Genomic DNA, 21,483 nt, shown 5'->3' on the forward strand with positions numbered 1-21,483 from the left:
TGTATGCGAGTAGAGTGGGCCTATCCCTACCCGTTGTAGTATCGTGAACAGGTATTGCCATGTGAGAGTATTGAATACTTTCTCTAGGTCTAGGATGAGACCAACAACTCTTAGGAATGTGGCACCCGCTTTTTCTTGTATGTGCAATAGCTGGCATACATTTTGGGATGTGTTCCTCCCCGGAATGAATCAACATTTGGTCCGGATGGATCAGCGGTGGCAAGATTTGTGTTTATAGGTCTGATTTGTTTATATAGGTCTGCTAATATCTTCCCCAATATCTTGCAGTGAGCCAACAGTAGTGTAATGGGTCTATAGGAGGCTAGCCGCTTTGGGTCTCGGTTTGGTTTTGGGTAGGTCACCAGAGTGGGCTCCCTGAGGGATCCTAGGAGCTTCCCCTTCTCTAAAGCTTCTGCAAACATTTCTGTGAGGCGGGAAACCAGTAGGGAGGAAAATGTGGAGTAGTATTTAGGGGGAAACCGTCCATTCCTGGATCTTTATTGCACACTAGAGCATGAATTGCTTGGGTTATGTCTGCTGATTGTATCTGTGTCTAGTGAGGTTTTATCTGCTGCTGAGATATGTGATGTGACCAGCGGGTTTAGGATTTGTTCCGTTGCTCTTTGCTTGTTCTGTGCTGGGTTCCTATATACTCTAGTACAGGGGTCTCCAAACCGGTCCTGGGGGGCCGGATCCATGCCAGATTGTTTGGATATCCCCATTGAGATACATGTAGTTATTTTAAAAATCTGGCATGGATCTGGCCCTCCAGGACCGGTTTGGAGACCCCTAGTGTAATAGTTTAGGAACAGTTGAAATATTCCAGTTTGTGAATGGACTGGGTTTCCGGCTGGGTCTAGTAGTTCTGTAATTGGTTTGACCTCTGTGTCCTGTCAGGCTAGCCAGGCTAGGAGTGTCCAAGTTCTGTCACCTTCTCTGGGGGCCTTGCTTCATGTGCCTTAAAATTATATCGGCGCAAATCTAATACGGTTGTTGTGTGTTCTGTTTTCGCTTCTGCTATTTGAGTTATGGTTGGTCTGTTCGTATTCGCTTCTTTTGTCCGGGTCACTAGCTTGGTTTCGGCCTGTGTTAGTGCTCGTTCCAGCGTCCTCTTGACCCCCACTATGTGCTTTATACATTCCCCCCCCCAAGCTACCACTTTGAACGCGTCTTTTCTAATAATTTTGACGTCACTGTATCTGTGTTTTTTTTAGAAAAATATTCCTGTATACTTTGTCCCTGCTCGTGTTTAAACACCTGGTCAGTCAGGAATTCTTGCTGTAGTCTCCAGGTACCTACTGGAGGGGGTGGGGGTGTTCCATCTGAGGGTTAGTATGTGGGTATCGTGATCTGAGAGGAGTGTTGAATTTTGGGGACTATTGTTGCTCACAGAGAAATCTGTCCAGTCTCACCCACGGGTTGTGTGGGATGGAGTGGAACGAGTGCAGTTTTGTTTGTGGTTGTTGTACTCTTCCATGCATCCACGAGCGCCCAGTGTGTTACCCATGTTTGATATTGCTCTGTTTATTGTGGACGGACAGTGTGCAGGTGGGGGGTTGTTATCTATCCAGCGTGAGGTTCAGCACGTAATTATAGTCATCCCTAATATTCATAGTATGGATGTGAATGGATGTATATTGGGCTAGGACTCCTGTGAGGGGATCCCAAAACTTTTCCTGCTCGGTGTTTGGGGCATGCCCAAGAGTATCGGCTGCATCTTCAAGAGTCCCTCCACAAGAACGTAGCTCCCTTCTTTATCCATTGGCCTCCTGAGTTCTTGAAAAGGGGTCCCTGGCCTGACCCAGATCATGCGTAACCAGAGTATGATGTGGCACACATGGTTTCTCGCCATCGATTTCGCAACCTTTCTAGCTCCTGTGCAGTTAAATGTCTCTTGTAGTAGAGCTATCTGTGCGCCTTGCCGTTTGATATAGGAGACTATGCTGGGTGTGTGCATGCCTCTGACATTTAGTGTTAAGAGGCTGATAACAATGGTCCTAGTCCTGTAGCCATTTTACGGTTTCTGTGAGTCTGAGGTTCTGTCCCCACTAGTGTTTGTTTTCCAAATGTGTTTTACGCCTGGCTGTGGGTGAGTTGAAAAATGTTACTTAGACTCTTCGTAAGGTTACGTTGAAGGTTGTGTGGTGCATTACAGACCTTATCGCATCAAAACAGTTCTATTGTATTGAAGTGTCTGCAGTTTGTGGGGTCACCTCCGGCGGGGTGACCGAACCTTCCCTGGAGGTATTAGTGTCATCAACTTCTTTTTCTGATGAAAAGATATGAGGGCCTCTTTCTCCATCTGAACTCCCCGTGGTTGGGCCTAATTCTGCAGCTGCTTGCAAGGCTTACTGGTGCTCTGTGATTATTTGCTCAAGGTTTGGGGGGGCTCCTCGTAGGCGTCCCTTTTCAAGGCTCAGGCTGTGTTGATCCAGATTGTTTGTTCCCCTATCCGGACCGCCTGCGAAGAAGGCAGCCTGCAGATCTGGGAGATTAGTAGCTCGCAGTCATGGGGGCCGCCATCTTTCAGCCAGCATGGTCCGGCAGATCGCAGCCGAGCATAGGGTGTTAGAGCTGGCCAATTTCCAAAATTAATTGTTTTGGAAGATTGGGGCCCCATGCCTAAAAGGATAAACCCTAGCAAGGTCTAGTATTTTTTTTGTAAAGAGTTGGTCGGGTTATGAGCACTTATACCTTTTGAGTAAACTAGACGTTATATTTAGATAAATAAATATTCCACCAAATAGCTTCTGTTAAGCATTTTTATTTATATTTTATCTTTCTATTGTTTTTTTCTTTTTACTCTTATTTCATTTCTATTTGTTATACATATATCAACCGCTTTTTGTTATTTTTGTACAAAGACTTTTTACATATAATACATAACAATTATTTTACATTAGATAATCCTTAAAATATTTGAAACACCACAGAATATATTCCCTTCAACGTGTTTCGGCCGTCCGCCTTCCTCAGGAATTCTGCATTTTCTTTTTTATCAACAGTAGCTATAGTAATGAAAGACAATATTTTAGTATTTACATTTTTACAACATAATATTCATTTTCAACGTCTAGGCAACTACTTCCGTTGTTTTTATCTATATCACTGATTCTGTCTGCCACTTTTTTTGTGTTTTCCCATTGCCATAAGTCGGCCCTGCCTGGTTAGGTGCCATCGTATCTCCAGTTATGTACATCTATTCACAGAAACTATGCAATTCTATACATATTTTACAACCTATTATATACATTATACACATCTTTTACTAGATTTATCAATACAATGTTTACATTCAGACATTTGAAAACTAATCTCTTGCTTGCAGATGGGAGCTTATTGTATATTGGACCTCAGGTGGTATTCTAGAAATGAGAAAAGGGGGGGGGGGGTGGGGGGGGAGAGAACAGGATTTGTGCACAGGGGAAGTCTTAGAAAATCAGCATATAAGTGGGCGGACATTGCGTGCTTATTGTTTAATCTGTATACTCTATGCCCTGCCAGTCTAATCATTTGTTTCTATTTGTATTTACAGTCCTGTATCTTTTCGTACCTTAGCGTACAGGACGTGGATGTCAGCAATCTGAATTAGTGATATGTTTCAAGGGCGTAATTGAGAGCAGGTTTTTAGCTTTCTACAAATGAGAAATGTGCGCGTTAATTAGATTAGTTTAAAAAGCGCTATCTATGATTTATATTCTACTGGGGGTATAGTGTGAAGATAGTACCTGTATTTTAACGTGGCTGCCCAAGGTCTTTTCGGCCGGATTCCGGGGCTATTGCTCTTCCGATCTTTAAATTATAAACGTCATACCGGTAACGCTTCTGTGGAAAATTTATATATATGTTTTTGTGTAAATATTGGTTCACAGCTTGATTGCTCTCTCTACTGAAAATAAAGAAGAAGAAAGAGCTACCTGCAAGCGTAACTCTACTCCGAGTATTTTTCGTGTCGTCAGGCTTTTAAAGGCGTGGTCGATCTTTGGGGACTGGATGGAATCGTTTTTTTGCCTCTCGCCTTCTAATGTTTAGCTAGTATATACGAAAAAAAGACATACAAGGTGTCTTGTTTAGTTAAAAATTAATCTCTTGAGTAGGGCGTGCTTTAATATTACAGCGTCTAAATCTTTCCTATTCATTCACATACCTTATTAGTTCTTCATAGGCTTGTACGGTATGCCGCTCGTCTGGATGTATCCGACCTTAGAGATCGCTTGATTCTAACTCCATTTAAACTAAGACCTTTTGGCGCCAAACTTTACCATTTGCCCAGGACTCGCGAGGTCTCGCGTGAATAGGACTGTGTGAGTTTTTTACTATTTTTACAGGTTGGAGGGTCCGCCATCTTATTTTAGTAACATTAAACTGGGTTGCGCCTACGAGTTGATAATAATTTGGATTCGCTTTATTTAAAACCCTTAGTTTTTTCAAAACACTTTTTTTTATTTATCTTATCAAAACAAAGTATTTATATTTACGCTTGCGTGACATTTACTCGTATACCTTCCTTTATTAAGGAGCTGGTAGGATCTTTTTATCTACTATTCAGAGATTTCTAGAAGGTTTTCTCTTACGTGTTGGGTGGCAAATGGTGCATATTTGAGATATACAGACTGTAGGTTAACACGATAGTATTCCTCTATGTGACAACTATCATAGAGACCGATTGAGTAACACTGGCAGACCAAAAGGTGTGCTGCCATCTGCAGGCAATAGTCAGTTAAAACAGTTTATACATGTTGATTTTGGTACACATTTTTTTATATATAAATCATTTCTCCCTTGTACTCCTACCCCTTTTATAGCAGCATCTTCTTATCTTATTTGGTCAATAACTTCTTATCATAAGATGGCTTGTTCCCACGGAATTTATGCATTGAGCCCATTAATTGCAGTACCCAGAAGAAAAATCCAATAAACTTCTCTCATTTTGCGTATTTTATCTTGTTCTAGTCCTGCTCTTGGATGTATTCTTTCAAGGATGAACCATGCTATGTTATCTGGTGTATGGTTATGTTCTACATAGTGGCTCACCATGGGTGCTGCTAATTTTTTTTGTTCTTATTGCTGACCTGTGTTCTGTCAGTCTGACATTAAGGGCTCTACCTGTCTGTCCTACATAACCCTTTTTACAAGGACAAATGATCAGATAGATTACATTTGCAGTTCTGCAATTGTTTAGATCTGATGGTTGTATTAGCTGCTTATTGAAAGTCAGACTCACCCCTTCTATTGCAGACTCACAGGATTTGCAGTTGGAGCAGATGTAATTTCCTACTACTGCTTTCATATTTGTTATTGATCGTTGTATGGTGGTTGTTTTAGCTGTCATTCTAGATCACACTATGTGATCTTTGAGTGTTTTGGTTTTTTTGTACGCAAAAATGGGCTTGGGTAACTGCTCTTGTTTGGGAACATTGACATTTAGTATGTGCCAATTGGCACATACAGTCTGTCTAATCCTCTCATTGATATTTTGATATTTGAATGTTTTGTTACAAATACCAATTGGGGAATGCTTTTACTTGTTTTTGGTTGTAACAAACATTGTCTGTCATAAAAACGGGCCCGTTTAAATGAGTCTCTTAACTTTTTATTGGGATATCCTCTGGTCAAGAATTTCTCTTTCATTATTAAGGCTTTGGTATCGTAATCTTGTATGTTAGTGCAGTTACGTCTCAGCCTTAAAAATTCTCCAAATGGCACACTGTTTTTTTGGGTGGCTGGATGGTAGCTATCATAGTGGAGGAGTGTATTTTTTGCAGTGGGTTTAACAAATAGGTCTACAATTAATGTCCCCTTTTGATGCTTTATTACTACATCTAGGTAGTTTACTTGTTCTCTGTCTGTGTGATGTGTGAACCTGATGTTACTGTCACATGAATCTATCCATAATAGGAAGTTTTCTAACATGTCTTCATTATCAATCCAAATGAAGAACACGTCATCTATGTATCTTGCCCAATTAGTCACTGACTCAAAAAAGGGCGCAACTTCATTAAATACAAACTGAGATTCAAAGTAGGCCATGTAAATGTTGGCAATTGTGGGGGCGCAAGAAGCCCCCATACTGACTCCTTGTTGTTGTTTATATAACCTGCCATTGAATTCAAAAACATTGTCCTTTAAGACAATGTTTAGACACTCTAGGATGAATAGGCTAGGACACTGGATATTATATTTTTGTATAAACCAATGAGTAGCATGTACTGCTCCTGAGATTGGGATATTGCTGTACAATGCTACAATGTCCATTGTAACTAAGATGTGGGCTGTGTTACAGTAAGGTACGTTCTCTACAAGGTTTATAATCTGCCTGGTGTCTTGCACATGTCCTGGGATGTAGGCGACATGCGGACATAAAATTGTGTCTATATATTTGGCCAGTGGTTCTGTTACCGAGCCTATAGTTGTTACAATTGGTCTCAGGGGTGGATCTTGTGTGTCTTTATGTATCTTAGGGATACCATAGATGCTTGCTAATCTTGGATTCTCCACATTGAGATACTCCCATTCCTTACTTCATATTTCACCCTTTCTAAGTGCCTGGTTTGTTAATTTTTTTTAATCTTATTTGCAGTTTGAGTAGTGGGATCTTTGGTTATTGGGGTGTAGAAACGTAGATCACTTAACATTTCTTCCATTTTTGACACGTATTGTGCCGTTTCATAGACCACAATACCTCCTCCCTTATCGCATGCCATTACAATATAGGTAACTGATCTAATTCCTCCAGTAACGGTTGTTCCTTGTCTCTAGGTATTGATCGTAACCCGTCTCTTGATGTACTGGGTATTGATATTCTTGTTGTGGGGCATTCTGGAACCTTTGATGGTATTGTGGCCTCCAATTTGTGCGTCTCGGTGGGCGTTGACCTAAAAAAGGACGCCTGCCTTGATATTGTCTCGGTAACAGAACCACTGGCCAAATATATAGACACAATAATAATAATAAAGGAATCTTATCTTGCGCAAACTTAGCCCAATGGGCGTCAAGGCGCCTATGTCCGCATGTCGCCTACATCCCAGGACATGTGCAAGACACCAGGCAGATTATAAACCTTGTAGAGAACGTACCTTACTGTAACACAGCCCACATCTTAGTTACAATGGACATTGTAGCATTGTACAGCAATATCCCAATCTCAGGAGCAGTACATGCTACTCATTGGTTTATACAAAAATATAATATCCAGTGTCCTAGCCTATTCATCCTAGAGTGTCTAAACATTGTCTTAAAGGACAATGTTTTTGAATTCAATGGCAGGTTATATAAACAACAACAAGGAGTCAGTATGGGGGCTTCTTGCGCCCCCACAATTGCCAACATTTACATGGCCTACTTTGAATCTCAGTTTGTATTTAATGAAGTTGCGCCCTTTTTTGAGTCAGTGACTAATTGGGCAAGATACATAGATGACGTGTTCTTCATTTGGATTGATAATGAAGACATGTTAGAAAACTTCCTATTATGGATAGATTCATGTGACAGTAACATCAGGTTCACACATCACACAGACAGAGAACAAGTAAACTACCTAGATGTAGTAATAAAGCATCAAAAGGGGACATTAATTGTAGACCTATTTGTTAAACCCACTGCAAAAAATACACTCCTCCACTATGATAGCTACCATCCAGCCACCCAAAAAAACAGTGTGCCATTTGGAGAATTTTTAAGGCTGAGACGTAACTGCACTAACATACAAGATTACGATACCAAAGCCTTAATAATGAAAGAGAAATTCTTGACCAGAGGATATCCCAATAAAAAGTTAAGAGACTCATTTAAACGGGCCCGTTTTTATGACAGACAATGTTTGTTACAACCAAAAACAAGTAAAAGCATTCCCCAATTGGTATTTGTAACAAAACATTCAAATATCAATGAGAGGATTAGACAGACTGTATGTGCCAATTGGCACATACTAAATGTCAATGTTCCCAAACAAGAGCAGTTACCCAAGCCCATTTTTGCATACAAAAAAACCAAAACACTCAAAGATCACATAGTGTGATCTAGAATGACAGCTAAAACAACCACCATACAACGATCAATAACAAATATGAAAGCAGTAGTAGGAAATTACATCTGCTCCAACTGCAAATCCTGTGAGTCTGCAATAGAAGGGGTGAGTCTGACTTTCAATAAGCAGCTAATACAACCATCAGATCTAAACAATTGCAGAACTGCAAATGTAATCTATCTGATCATTTGTCCTTGTAAAAAGGGTTATGTAGGACAGACAGGTAGAGCCCTTAATGTCAGACTGACAGAACACAGGTCAGCAATAAGAACAAAAAAAATTAGCAGCACCCATGGTGAGCCACTATGTAGAACATAACCATACACCAGATAACATAGCATGGTTCATCCTTGAAAGAATACATCCAAGAGCAGGACTAGAACAAGATAAAATACGCAAAATGAGAGAAGTTTATTGGATTTTTCTTCTGGGTACTGCAATTAATGGGCTCAATGCATAAATTCCGTGGGAACAAGCCATCTTATGATAAGAAGTTATTGACCAAATAAGATAAGAAGATGCTGCTATAAAAGGGGTAGGAGTACAAGGGAGAAATGATTTATATATAAAAAAATGTGTACCAAAATCAACATGTATAAACTGTTTTAACTGACTATTGCCTGCAGATGGCAGCACACCTTTTGGTCTGCCCGTGTTACTCAATCGGTCTCTATGATAGTTGTCACATAGAGGAATACGATCGTGTTAACCTACAGTCTGTATATCTCAAATATGCACCATTTGCCACCCAACACGTAAGAGAAAACCTTCTAGAAATCTCTGAATAGTAGATAAAAAGATCCTACCAGCTCCTTAATAAAGGAAGGTATACGAGTAAATGTCACGCAAGCGTAAATATAAATACTTTGTTTTGATAAGATAAATAAAAAAATGTGTTTTGAAAAAACTAAGGGTTTTAAATAAAGCGAATCCAAATTATTATCAACTCGTAGGCGCAACCCAGTTTAATGTTACTAAGATAAGATGGCGGACCCTCCATCCTGTAAAAATAGTAACAAACTCACACAGTCCTATTCACGCAAGACCTCGCGAGTCCTGGGCAAATGGTAACGTTTGGCGCCAAAAGGTCTTAGTTTAAATGGAGTTAGAATCAAGCGAACTCTAAGGTCGGATACATCCAGACGAGCGGCATACCGTACAAGCCTATGAAGAACTAATAAGGTATGTGAATGAATAGGAAAGATTTAGACGCTGTAATATTAAAGCACGCCCTACTCAAAAAATTAATTTTTAACTAAACAAGACACCTTGTATGTCTTTTTTTCGTATATACTAGCTAAACATTAGAAGGCGAGAGGCAAAAAAATGATTCCATCCAGTCCCCAAAGATCGACCCCGCCTTTAAAAGCCTGACGACACGAAAGATACTCGGAGTAGAGTTACGCTTGCAGGTAGCTCTTTGCTCTCTCTACTGAAAATAAAGAAGAAGAATCAAGCTGTGAACCAATATTTACACAAAAACATATATATAAATTTTCCACAGAAGCGTTACCGGTATGACGTTTATAATTTAAAGATCGGAAGAGCAATTGCCCCGAAATCCGGCCGAAAAGACCTTGGGCAGCCACGTTAAAATACAGGTACTATCTTCACACTATACCCGCAGTAGAATATAATCATAGATAGCGCTTTTTAAACTAATCTAATTAACGCGCACATTTCTCATTTGTAGAAAGCTAAAAACCTGCTCTCAATTACGCCCTTGAAACATATCACTAATTCAGATTGCTGACATCCACGTCCTGTACGCTAAGGTACGAAAAGATACAGGACTGTAAATACAAATAGAAACGAATGATTAGACTGGCAGGGCATAGAGTATACAGATTAAACAATAAGCACGCAATGTCCGCCTACTTATATGCTGATTTTCTAAGACTCCCCCTGTGCACAAATCCTGTTCTCCCCCCCCTTCCCCCGCCCCCCCCCCCACTCCCCTTTTCTCATTTCTAGAATACCACCTGAGGTCCAATATACAATAAGCTCCCATCTGCAAGCAAGAGATTAGTTTTCAAATGTCTGAATGTAAACATTGTATTGATCAATCTAGTAAAAGATGTGTATAATGTATATAATAGGTTGTAAAATATGTATAGAATGGCATAGTTTCTGTGAATAGATGTACATAACTGGAGATACGATGGCACCTAACCAGGCAGGGCCGACTTATGGCAATGGGAAAACACAAAAAAAGTGGCAGACAGAATCAATGATATAGATAAAAACAACGGAAGTAGTTGCCTAGACGTTGAAAATGAATATTATGTTGTAAAAATGTAAATACTAAAATATTGTCTTTCATTACTATAGCTACTGTTGATAAAAAAGAAAATGCAGAATTCCTGAGGAAGGCGGACGGCCGAAACGCGTTGAAGGGAATATATTCTGTGTTTCAAATATTTTAAGGATTATCTAATGTAAAATAATTGTTATGTATTATATGTAAAAAGTCTTTGTACAAAAATAACAAAAAGCGGTTGATATATGTATAACAAATAGAAATGAAATAAGAGTAAAAAGAAAAAAACAATAGAAAGATAAAATATAAATAAAAATGCTTAACAGAAGATTTTTGGTGGAATATTTATTTATCTAAATATAACGTCTAGTTTACTCAAAAGGTATAAGTGCTCATAACCCGACCAACTCTTTACAAAAAAAAACAATTTCCAAAATTAAACCAGCGGCGCACTCCTCAACAGTTCAAAAGCGGGTATTAGTTTTTTTTAGCCATGAATGGCGCCGAATGTGACCGATAATGGGCGGATTGTTAACTTGACCAGCACTTGCTCCGGGCTCGCCAGCGCCCCCTTCTTCAGATTATTTACAAGATGCTTGCCTAATGAGTAACTGCAACACAACTGGATTTAAAGGGTTGGTGACAAGCAAAAATAAACCTGCAGGATTAAGCTCTTTTCAAAAGTGGTTTTGATGTACAACGCATTCCCAGCAGTCAGTTATTTTGCATTGTTTATTATAACGTTCATTATTGAGTGAACAACTATACTGCAACCACATTCAAATATTGGGTACTTGTATATGCAAGAAGCTGCATGTCAGATTTTCTAGAGGAAATGCATGTAAAACAGACTCACGACTGGCTTTATGGGATGGAGCAAATGGAAGTGAGCAGATAGAAGAACGGGTCCCTACATTGATTGGCTGCTCCCAACCATGTGAGTTCAACTAGTGTTGGCATGTAACATATGGGGGAGTTGAGGAAGTCTATCCTCCTACTCCCCAACCCTTTGACCATTATAGTCATGTGTACTTAACTGTTGCTTTTCTGACTAACCCACTCAAAATCGTCTTTAAGTTCTGTACATCATATCTTATTGGTGTTACCTTAACTTTTAAACCAAAAAAACACTTCTCAATTATTAGTTCTATAAATAAATAAAGACTTCCAGCGCGTCAATTCCCAAAATGTTTTGAAATAAGGAAAGGGTTAAGGATGTGGGATCAAGGGTTTGTGATATACAGTTATAGTGTTGTGCATAAGGGTTATGTGGTAGGTTTCAGGGTGCAGAGATCAACGTTTAAGGATCTAGAATGTAGGTTTGAGGGTTGGGGCATATAAGTATGGGTTTGCAGTTAAGGGTTTATAGTATATAATGGATGGGTTAAGGGTTGTTGTGGAGAGTATGGGATTAGGGGTACACAATGAATGATTTTGATCTTGTGTTAGGGTTTGGGGTACAGCGTTAATGATATGGGGTTACGATTAAAAGACTAGGATAAACTGTTAGCAACACAGGATTAGGAGTATGGGTTTAAGGGTATATTGCGTACAGTTAAGGGTATAGCGTTTGGGCGACAGGAGTATAGAGCTTAACAGTGATGGCTATAGTATTCAGCCCTGTGATTATATTTATTTAGTGTCCAATTTGGAAATGTTTTATTTAAGGTCTCTTGATGGTTAATTTTAGCCTATTTGTCCTTAATTTATTTCTGTTAAACACACTTGGATTTCAGTGATGCCGTTCAGTATTAAGAGGCAGCTACTTCTGTTTCTCAGTTAAAAATGGAATTAACAGGACATATCTCGGTTCATATTTAAAAAATACTTGTAGTTACTTCATGACCATCATTCGCACACTTCTTTAATCATGTTAGTCTCAGTTTAGGATTCTTTCAGAATAAATTGTGTTAAGTATATACTGTCATCAAGACTGTGTGCAAGTATATTCATGTCTTAATTTTTTTTCTCGAAACAGGAACAGTCCTCATTAGAAGCAACAATGGACAACTGATGCTGGTGTCTCAACAGGCTCTAGCCCGAGCTCAAGCCCAGTTCCAGAGTAGCCCAAGTCCACGACTGGTAGGAACCTCAGAGGCCCCTAAAGTAAGATAATGTTCTATACAAGTATTGTGAAAAAATTGCATTTTAGATGCCATACTTGTGAAAAGATCACTTCTGGGATAATTATGTCAACAAGAGATTGTGTGTGCTTGCTTCCTTCTAAATGTGTACATTTCCATTTAAAAATAATTAAAAACTTAGCATCACATTTCAGAGCTAGTTTTACTTTTCCGTTTGTAAATATTTAGGTACACAATCCACATCTTTTTACTCGCCGCACACCGTACTCTGTTCCTTCTGTATCAACTGTATGGAGGCTCTGTAGTGAAAGTATTACTTTCAAAGTAGTTTTACACATTGAGTCTTGCAAGAAAAATTGCGGCTGACTATTACAAAACAATAGTTAAGCAGTGGCTGCTTATAAGAAACTCTTCAGTGGCTGTAGTCCTCATTGGAATTAAGATGTCTATCTCTGCTTAATTCCTTTTCTTTGCTTCGAAGACAGTCTCTAGATCATTTCGGAAAATTATCGCCATGTGAAATTATCGGACTATGTAATTTGCTGCTCAATAGTATTATGCTATCATGTGTACCGACCTGCTTGCTCACACTTTTCCCCAAACTGTTTGAGGAACATGGGTCCTCTGGCTTACCGATGTGTCATCTCCCATGCAATGTGATTCTAGACTTTGTTGACATCAGCGATTGTATGTCTCAATAACAGACAAAATAAGGAAAAAAGTATTTAGTCACTATAGCTTCATTCTTCTGAAGCAACATCTAAACCATTCATCTAATAGCTGGTTGCAAATCTGGTTCCTTTGTGCAAACTAGGTAACACACACAGCCATAATACTGCTATGTTTGGGGAGGGTGCCAGGAAGGTTGTATGATAGAGGCACGACTGGATAAACCACGCATGCCTCTACCTCGCAGCCTAATCCACGAACGTGTCATAACCACGGATTCCTTTACCGTGCATGCCTTTACCACATATAATTTGGTGGTAAAGGCACGAATCGTAAAGGGGTATGCATGGCTACGGTTGCACCCCCCTCTCCCCAACCGAAGCTACAAATCCCCCACCGAGGCCCAAATACCCCTACCCCCTCGCTGTCCATAACCCTTAAACACTACCTCAACCCCCTCCCACCCCCTTGTGCTCTCTCTACAACTACCCCAGCCCCTTCCACTGCCCATAGGCAACCCCTATTTAAAAAAAACACCGACCCTCCCCCGCCCAAAAACGACCTAAAGCCTAAAAACTACCCTGGCTACCCATTCCCTTCATCTGTGCTGAGGCCTAAACCCCTGACCCAGCCCAAGCCCTAGCACTAAAAACTACCCCACCCTCCCCTAAGCCCTAAAAATTATCCCGACTACCCAGTCCCCACAGCCTGTCCTGAGGCAGAATACCCTAAACCCTTATTTAAAAAGAATTACCGGACCCTCTCCCATCCCTGAAAACAAGAGCGACCTACCCCCAGCCCTGAAAACGAGCCCCACCTACCCCAGCCCTGAAAACAAGCCCGACACACCCCTGAAAACTAGCCTGACCTACCCCCAGCCCTGAGAACTAGCCCGACCCATCCCCAGCCCACAAAACTACCCCGACTCACCCCCAGAACCCCACCCGAACCACCCCAGCTCACAAAAGAACCCCCAGAACTACAGCCCAGCCCCACTTAGCTCACTGTAAATCTCTTCCTGCTTCCGTCCAATGCAGCTAGACCTCGCATAGCCTTGATCACGCATACGCGTGGTTAAAGCAAGCGTGGTTTACTTTGCGAAGTCTGAATAATCGTGGTTTAGACTGTGGTGTTCCGACTGTTCCCCCATGGGGGAATGGCTTTGTCATAGCTAGAAGTCTGCTGTGAAATGGGGCATGATTGAAGATGCTTTTAAGTTAAGTTAATGTTGACGTCCGTGAATGACTAAGTGAACTACCTTGTTCTGCCTAATCATTTTCTATGCGTTTTAGCTTTGTATCATTGATGATCTTAAAAACTTACCTCAGAAATGTTGGTCCATCCCCATGCTTTAGTAGCACTATTAGCTAAACCAGCTGAGAAACTGATATTGGTATTTTTTGACTAGTCTCACAGATGCCTAGTGTAAGGGAGAAGTAGTCCTGGTAAAAGAGAAAATATGCACCGCATATAACAAACGTCCTGGAAGTGCAACATAAAAACAAATTTGTGCAACTTTAAGCAGTGATCGTGTATCCTTTTAGGAATGAGGAAACACATTATTAACTGTTTATTCTTAATAATTGATGAAGACGTCGACGATTCCTTATTTTAGATTTTGAATCCTATAATTCTAATGCCTACCTTTAGAAGGTTTTATCCGGATTGGTGCTCAGGAGGCTCTGCAGGTGCAAAGAAGGCTTTTCTTGACATTTAAATGTGTGTTTTAATTTTTTTTAAATAACATGGATTACGTTTTTCTCTTATTTCAAAGATTGTGGGGAATAATGTACTGACTAAAGTATCCTCCCCATCGCCCACTCCTCCAGGAAACATTGTGTCCTCCACTGTTCAAAGAACATCAGTTACACAGGTAATCGCTTGCCTTTTGGCAGGCTTTGATGCTTAAAATCTGCCCTTTGATTCATTTTCTGAATGGAAATATGAAAGAGTAGCTTGATATATCTCATGCACTATTTAAATGATAATCCTTTGCTTTTTGGTATCCAGCTCTAATCGAGAACGTATTCTGTGTGAATCAAGGTTATATTATTCCCAATATTGGCACTGATGACCTAGCCTTTGATCTGCCTAGAAGTTCTATGCTGGGGCAGATGCCTTACCTTCATTAATACAGCCCAGATGTATCCAATCCTTGTGTTGACCTCTTTGCTTGTGTGGAATTGGTATGTCTATAGACTTGGGATAACTATTCCCTACTCCAACCATAAATGTATAACTGTCAATATTGGTTTATCTAACTGAATAAGTATAAGCACTGAAGCAAAAGTTATTTCTTGAAGTAAGTATAAATGTGAGAATATTTAATATTGTAGGTTTTCGAAAAGACATACATCCCTATGATCTACAAACAGCCTACGTGAATTTATTTGTGGTTCTGTATCCCACGTCCGGGCACAAGCGGAATCTGTGAAAACTTGAAACTCTTTATTTTGCATCCACAAAATCTTAAATACTACCTTAAGTCTGGTTCAAAACCTAATTCTCCAAGTGGCCTTTTTCAAGAATATATCCTATTGCAGAAAATCAGAAATAAGATAGATGGTTGGTTTCCACTCTTATTTTATGATCATAAATGGGATGTATGTCGTTACAACGCATACTATTACAACTACCTACCGTTACAACGCGACCATTACAACGCATACCATTACAACGCATAGCGCTTTGAGGTGCTGGATAGTGGTAAGTATAATTTACTATTCTAACTCCAGTCCCCGTGGACCCTAGGGAAGGTGTTGGATAGTAAATTATACTTATTCCCTATCCTAGAGCGCCCCCCAGCGCAATGCGTTGTAATGGTATGCGTTGTAAAAGTTGTGTTGTAATGGTAGTGCGGAGTAAAAGATGCGTTGTAACGGGTGTATACCTCATAAATGTACCTATATGGAGCTCCCTCACCCAAGTACTTACTGGTATAACCAGTTTCCTGTTCTCCAGACTACTTGCATGCCCAGGGCCTGCTGCCAAGTTGAACTGAGTCGTAAAATGTCAAGTTTGAATTCAGGACCATTCCTGTCCATTCCTAATCCCTGTCCATTTGAAGTGTTCATTTACGTCCTTCGTCTCTATGTAATACAAGCCATTCCTAGCTGTCAGTTGCTTAACCTGTTTGCTTTTGCACTTAAATCCTCTTTTCTGCATTCACCCACCCCTTGCACTTTTCTTAATGTACTGATAAGATAACACAGCTCTTATTATAGTGGTATATATTTTGCAGGTTGTTCGCTTCAGCCTATTGTGGAGTTGCAAACACAAGTATTCTGAAGGCTATTCAACATGATTCCACCTTGAAGTATATGGTTCCACAGTACTGACTTGATAACTGCATGGTCTGCTTCTCATACAACCTGCCTTCAACTATCTGATTTTGGTGACCAGATGTTTTGGGATATAGCTCCCTCAAAGCGTTAGTGAAGTTTATGATGAAACGTTTTGAGAAAAAAAAGCCTAGAGCTGGTGTTTAGAATTATCTGTGACCCTAAGACTAATTGTGCCTGATATACACTCCAGGGCAAGGATCTTCATTTTCTTTAAAAAAAAAAAAAAGCATCACTGAATATGAAGATAGCCCGTGGCGGATGTAGGCTGACTCCTTCCCCTGTGCTGTAGGCAGAAGGAGACTGTGGATGACTCTTGAACAGACCAGTGGATGCAGAAAGCTCACTTAAATCCCCTTTTATGTATACCTATGCATATGTAATTTTATTATGAATAGTTTTGAAAAAATGAAACTGGTTAGACTGCTAAAGCTGGTTCTAAACATTTGATTAATCCCTGCTGATTAAAGTCCGAGAACTGATGAACATTTCAGGGTGCTAAGAACATGTTGCTCACAGTTACATGGTGCAGCATGCTGGTCCTCTGTATTTTCTGTGTTGCTTTACAGCATTGTATTTTGAATAATGATACTTGATCTTTTCCTTAAAATTTCTGATGTGTTCTTAAACAGAAGTCAGTGAAACATTTGACCCTCTGTACAGTGCTGTCAAGGGAGCAAATCAGTTTGCAAGATTAGTTGTCCAATGACAAATGTGGTAAGTTTTGGGAAATGCATCCTTCTGTAGTGAAGGGAGTAACTACATTCTGGATATCATGGCTCATCCGCTGTGGGGAGAGTACCTTTTCATTAGTGAGACATACAGTTTTGATGTGTGGCCCAATATTGGGGAGGTCAATTTTTTTCTTTTTTCAAAGCAGATTTACAGTGATGATGGTGGTAGGGTAGTACTGTACTGAAACGTATAACGCAACTTGTGGGTTAGGGTAACAACAAAATTATGTACCTCACCTGTGCAGTTTATGCAAATTCACGCTTTTTCCTTCGTAACATGTGAGAGAGTAAGATTACCCTTTGGCCATAATGAATGGCATTTTTAAGTATAGGGAACCAGAGCAAATTTATGATGCACCGTAAAGGGAATAGCCAAATAAACTTCTGCCAAGAAGTCCTGCTTATTTGAGGGCTTTCTTAGTTTGCTTTTGCTTCCCGGTAACCTCCTCATTCAGAAGAAAGCAAGACGTTTAGAAGTGAAACACAAGCAATTTGGTGCTTAAAATGTAGCAATTTTTTTTTTCTGACTTCGCAGAAGGACATATTTGATTTAAATGTATTTGTATTTTTCTTTCTAGTCTACCGGTCCAGTCGTTAATGTCACTGTGTCGACTGCTCGTCCGAGTGCTACCACTGCTGCAACTCCTGGCACACTGGTCTCCATTGGCACCACAGCAACTACTGGTGTGAATGCAACCACACCAAGTCCTGCAACGGCTGGCCCTCCTGTTGCTGCTTCAGGTCCCGTGACTTTTGGAATGCCTGCAAATTCTCGGATTCCTTCTGCTTTAGGAACACCTGTTACCACCCTAACATCTGTTACTGTTGGCGTGCCTAACGCTACTCAAACGTCTATAAATGGAATGCCTTCTACTACACAGACATCTCGGTCTGTGATGCCTACTCCTACCTCTGTTTGCACACCGCCCACTACTCGGACGCCTTTGACTGTTGGCATGTCTCCTTTTACTAGAACTCAGAGTGCACCTTTGGGTACTCAGACACATGAGACTGTTGCCACACTTCCCATTACTCGGACAACTATGACTGGCGACCCACCTTCCATTACTGGAGCACCTCCGAATGTTACAACTACTTCTGCACAGATACCTGTGATGACTGGTGCACCTGTGACTGTTGTGCCTGCAGTGACTCAGTTTTCTCCTACTTCTACCACAACTGCTACTATTCTGACGTCTACAGTTGCTCGTGACACTCCAAACCCCACTCGTATGTCTATCACTATTGGCACACCTGTTGCTACTGGCACCCCTTCCACAGTTGGCACACTTACTACTATTGGTAAGACTGACCCTCCTAGCATTCCCACCACAGTTCCGACACCAAACTCAGTTGACAGTCCTTCTAATGCAGTGCCGGTTTCTCTGGGCTCCACTGCCAGTGTCGGTGTGTCAACCTCTCTGGTCACCCCTGCCATAGGTGGGAACACTTCCTTTATTGGCACACCTGCTGTGCAGGGGGTGCCACCATCTCTTAGCACTTCTACCACCGCTGGGTTGCCAGCATCTATTGGTACTTTTTCTACTGTTGGGCTACCAACTACGTTTGGTGTGTCTACAGCAGTTAGAATGCCACTTCCCCTCTGCACCACTGCCATGGTTCGGATGCCTGTTCCTCATGGCACCACGACCACTGTTAGGGTGCCAGCTCCTCTAGCTGCCCCTACCCTGTTAAGAGCACCAGCTGTTCTCAGCACCACCTCCAAGGTTCTGGCCCCAGCCCCCCTTGGCACGAAAGCTGTAGTTCAGTCACCGGCCCCTCTCGGTGCACCAGCTACCCTTGCCGCAGTTCGGACAACAGCTTCCCTCTGCACCTCTCCTGTTGTTCGGGTGCCAGCCCCTTTGGGCATCCCAGCAACTATTCGAATGCCAGCCCCTCTCTGCAACTCTACCACAATTGGGATTCCAGCCTCTCTTGGCACTCCAGCAGCTAATCTGACATCTGTGACTGTGTCTCCTGCTGCTGGACGACCTTTGACTGTTGGCATGCCAACTGCTATTCAGATTCCTGCAACATTTGGTATGTCTGCTGGTACTAGGATGTCTTTCACCATTAGCACTCCGACTTCCTCTGGGACCCCACTTACCATAGGCTTGTCTGGAGCTGTTCGAAACCCTGTCCCTCTTGCCAGTAGTACCTCAGTTGGCACAGCATCTCATTCTTTCATTCCTACAACAGTTAGCATGCCTACAGCCATTTGTTTGCCTGTAACCGTTGGAACCCCTGGTGTTACCCGAATGCCCATGACTGTCACCACGGCTGCCCGTCCTGGGACACCTGTGATTGGCAGCACACCTTCGGCCAACATGAATCCAACTCGGTTCGCAGCACCAGCAACCCAGAAAGTCATCTCTATCAAGACAGACGCCCCGAATGCAACAACGGCTGTTCAAACTTCAAACTCCTCTGTAAGTTTTTTACTTTATCTTCAAATAAGATGTTGTTCATGGAGAAAACCATCACCAGTTATTTTCCATCTCTGTATATGCATAGTCCTTATTTTGCGAGTGATCTATGCAATTTATTTATCTAGTCGTTTTTCAACATGCTTAATTGAGTGTAAAGTTTGTTTAAAAGTGGTATAATGTGACAAAATCCACTCTGGGTGACTACATTTTGAGGTGCGTGAAGGACATTATCTATAAATTGCCTCAATAGATGTTGAGGGGGATTGCGGGTGGAGTTACTTGTGAATATGTGCTGTAATAGGTAGTTAAACGCTTGACAGTCACTTCTCTGCAGGTGTGATTTCATGGCAGTAATGAAAGAGAGAAGTAATAACATGCTAGTTGAAAATCGGACAAAGGGACCCCCTGTCTGTTTTTAATTCCTTCCCACCAGGGTATTTGAAATCTGTTAGTCCACTGAGATCCTTTATACATTCTTCACCAATATAAAACATATAAGTAAGTAGGACAAATGTTAAGGTACACAAAGTGTATCCCCATTAGTAGTAGAGGGTGGTTCTTTTCCTCTCACCAAGGCTGTGGCGATAATGATTGGTTGTGACAGCTATGAATCTAGTGATAGGCTGATGCCTTGTAACATTTTGATGTGAGAGAGAGGTCTATTGACCGTACAAGGAGGGCTCAATGAAAGCAGTTCTCATGGTGCCGTCTGGGCAGACTTTAGAAATTTGCAGAGTGAATGGCAGAGGAAAATAAATCAACAAGTTTAATCTCCGTATGAAGGATCTACAGAGTTCGATCAATATTCATAGACAAACGAATGGATGTAGAACTGGATGCCAAATTAACAGTGAAAAGGATAACGTTTTATTTCTAATGATTTTATTTACTTAAAATTTCCTAATACTACAACTGGAAATTTCAGCACCTAAGCATTTCAAATCCTAAATGAAGAAGCACTAAATAATGTTGAAGCCTAGAAAAACGAAGGCAATTTAAAAATGAGAAACCTCAAGAGCATGGTTTATAAAACCTAATCTGGGACATTTTTGTAGGGTTCTTAATATTGCACTTAGTCAATCCCACTGAAGAGATAAATATGTTATTAGACCCAGAATATGTGTTGGAAGAACAAATTCATGATTGATACATCCCATGTACGTACACATTTAAGTTTGAATATCTTTTTAAGGGAGCCGGTCTAGTCCAGTCCCAATCGCCTGATGATGAAGGAAACAGCAATGCTGTTATATAGAGCTGTTCTTTTCTTTTAAATATTTATTGATTTTTCAGATGTAAATCTCCACTGTGTAAATCTACACAATCAGAAGAAAAATGTTAAGTTGTTTAATGCATGTTTTAATGATTGTTGGTAAAAGAATTAACATTCTGCAATGCACATACATTTGCAAACTGTTATTCGAATGCACCATCTAGTTTAACAGGCACGTTCTGGTTTTAAGAGCTCTTCTTTATTTATTTTATTTATTTATTTAGAAAGTTTTATATAGCGCGGACAAGATCCTTGCGGATATCAGAGCCTTCTCTATCATTAGCCTCAATTATCAGCCACTGCACTCTGTTATCTCTGAAAAAGCCCATGTACGGTAAAAAGCTGACTCCATGTCTCTACATCTGGGGGCAGAAGGTGTTAATGTTTGAGTATTTCTTCTTTCCTCCTCCTGGCAAGATATGTCCTTTGGAGGAAATTGAATTGTATCAATTTAAATTTCAGCTTTCGAAACAGTTTGGTCATGAGTCTCAAAACGAGGTACCACTTCCCATACCTCATTTCCCTTCCTTTGCCAGTCATCCATTATCCCTGTTGGTCCATAAACGACCACTTCTACCATTAGTGTCCTATCTAGCCATGTCATGACCTTTCTCCTGAACCCCAGTATGAGTAACTTATGTAATACATGGGTTTACAAGTGGGTCTC

At 40.7% G+C, this 21,483-nt stretch overlaps 1 protein-coding gene across 2 annotated transcripts in view; it reads left to right on the forward strand.

The window, feature by feature from the left end:
* Nucleotides 1-21,483, forward strand: part of LOC147724067 (uncharacterized) — a 331,100-nt gene that overhangs the window by 24,867 nt on the left and 284,750 nt on the right. Inside the window, exons 2-4 of one of the 2 annotated variants that reach the window (XM_086965662.1) lie at nt 12,265-12,392; nt 14,814-14,912; nt 17,693-19,543. In XM_086965662.1, the coding sequence (XP_086821788.1) occupies nt 12,265-12,392; nt 14,814-14,912; nt 17,693-19,543 (2,078 nt within the window). The remainder of the gene's footprint in view (nt 1-12,264; nt 12,393-14,813; nt 14,913-17,692; nt 19,544-21,483) is intronic. The other variant, XM_086965663.1, reaches the window with a different exon arrangement.

The sequence above is a fragment of the Lissotriton vulgaris genome, chromosome 4_1, assembly GCF_964263255.1.
Source record: "Lissotriton vulgaris chromosome 4_1, aLisVul1.2, whole genome shotgun sequence".
In the NCBI taxonomy this organism is placed as follows: domain Eukaryota; kingdom Metazoa; phylum Chordata; class Amphibia; order Caudata; family Salamandridae; genus Lissotriton; species Lissotriton vulgaris.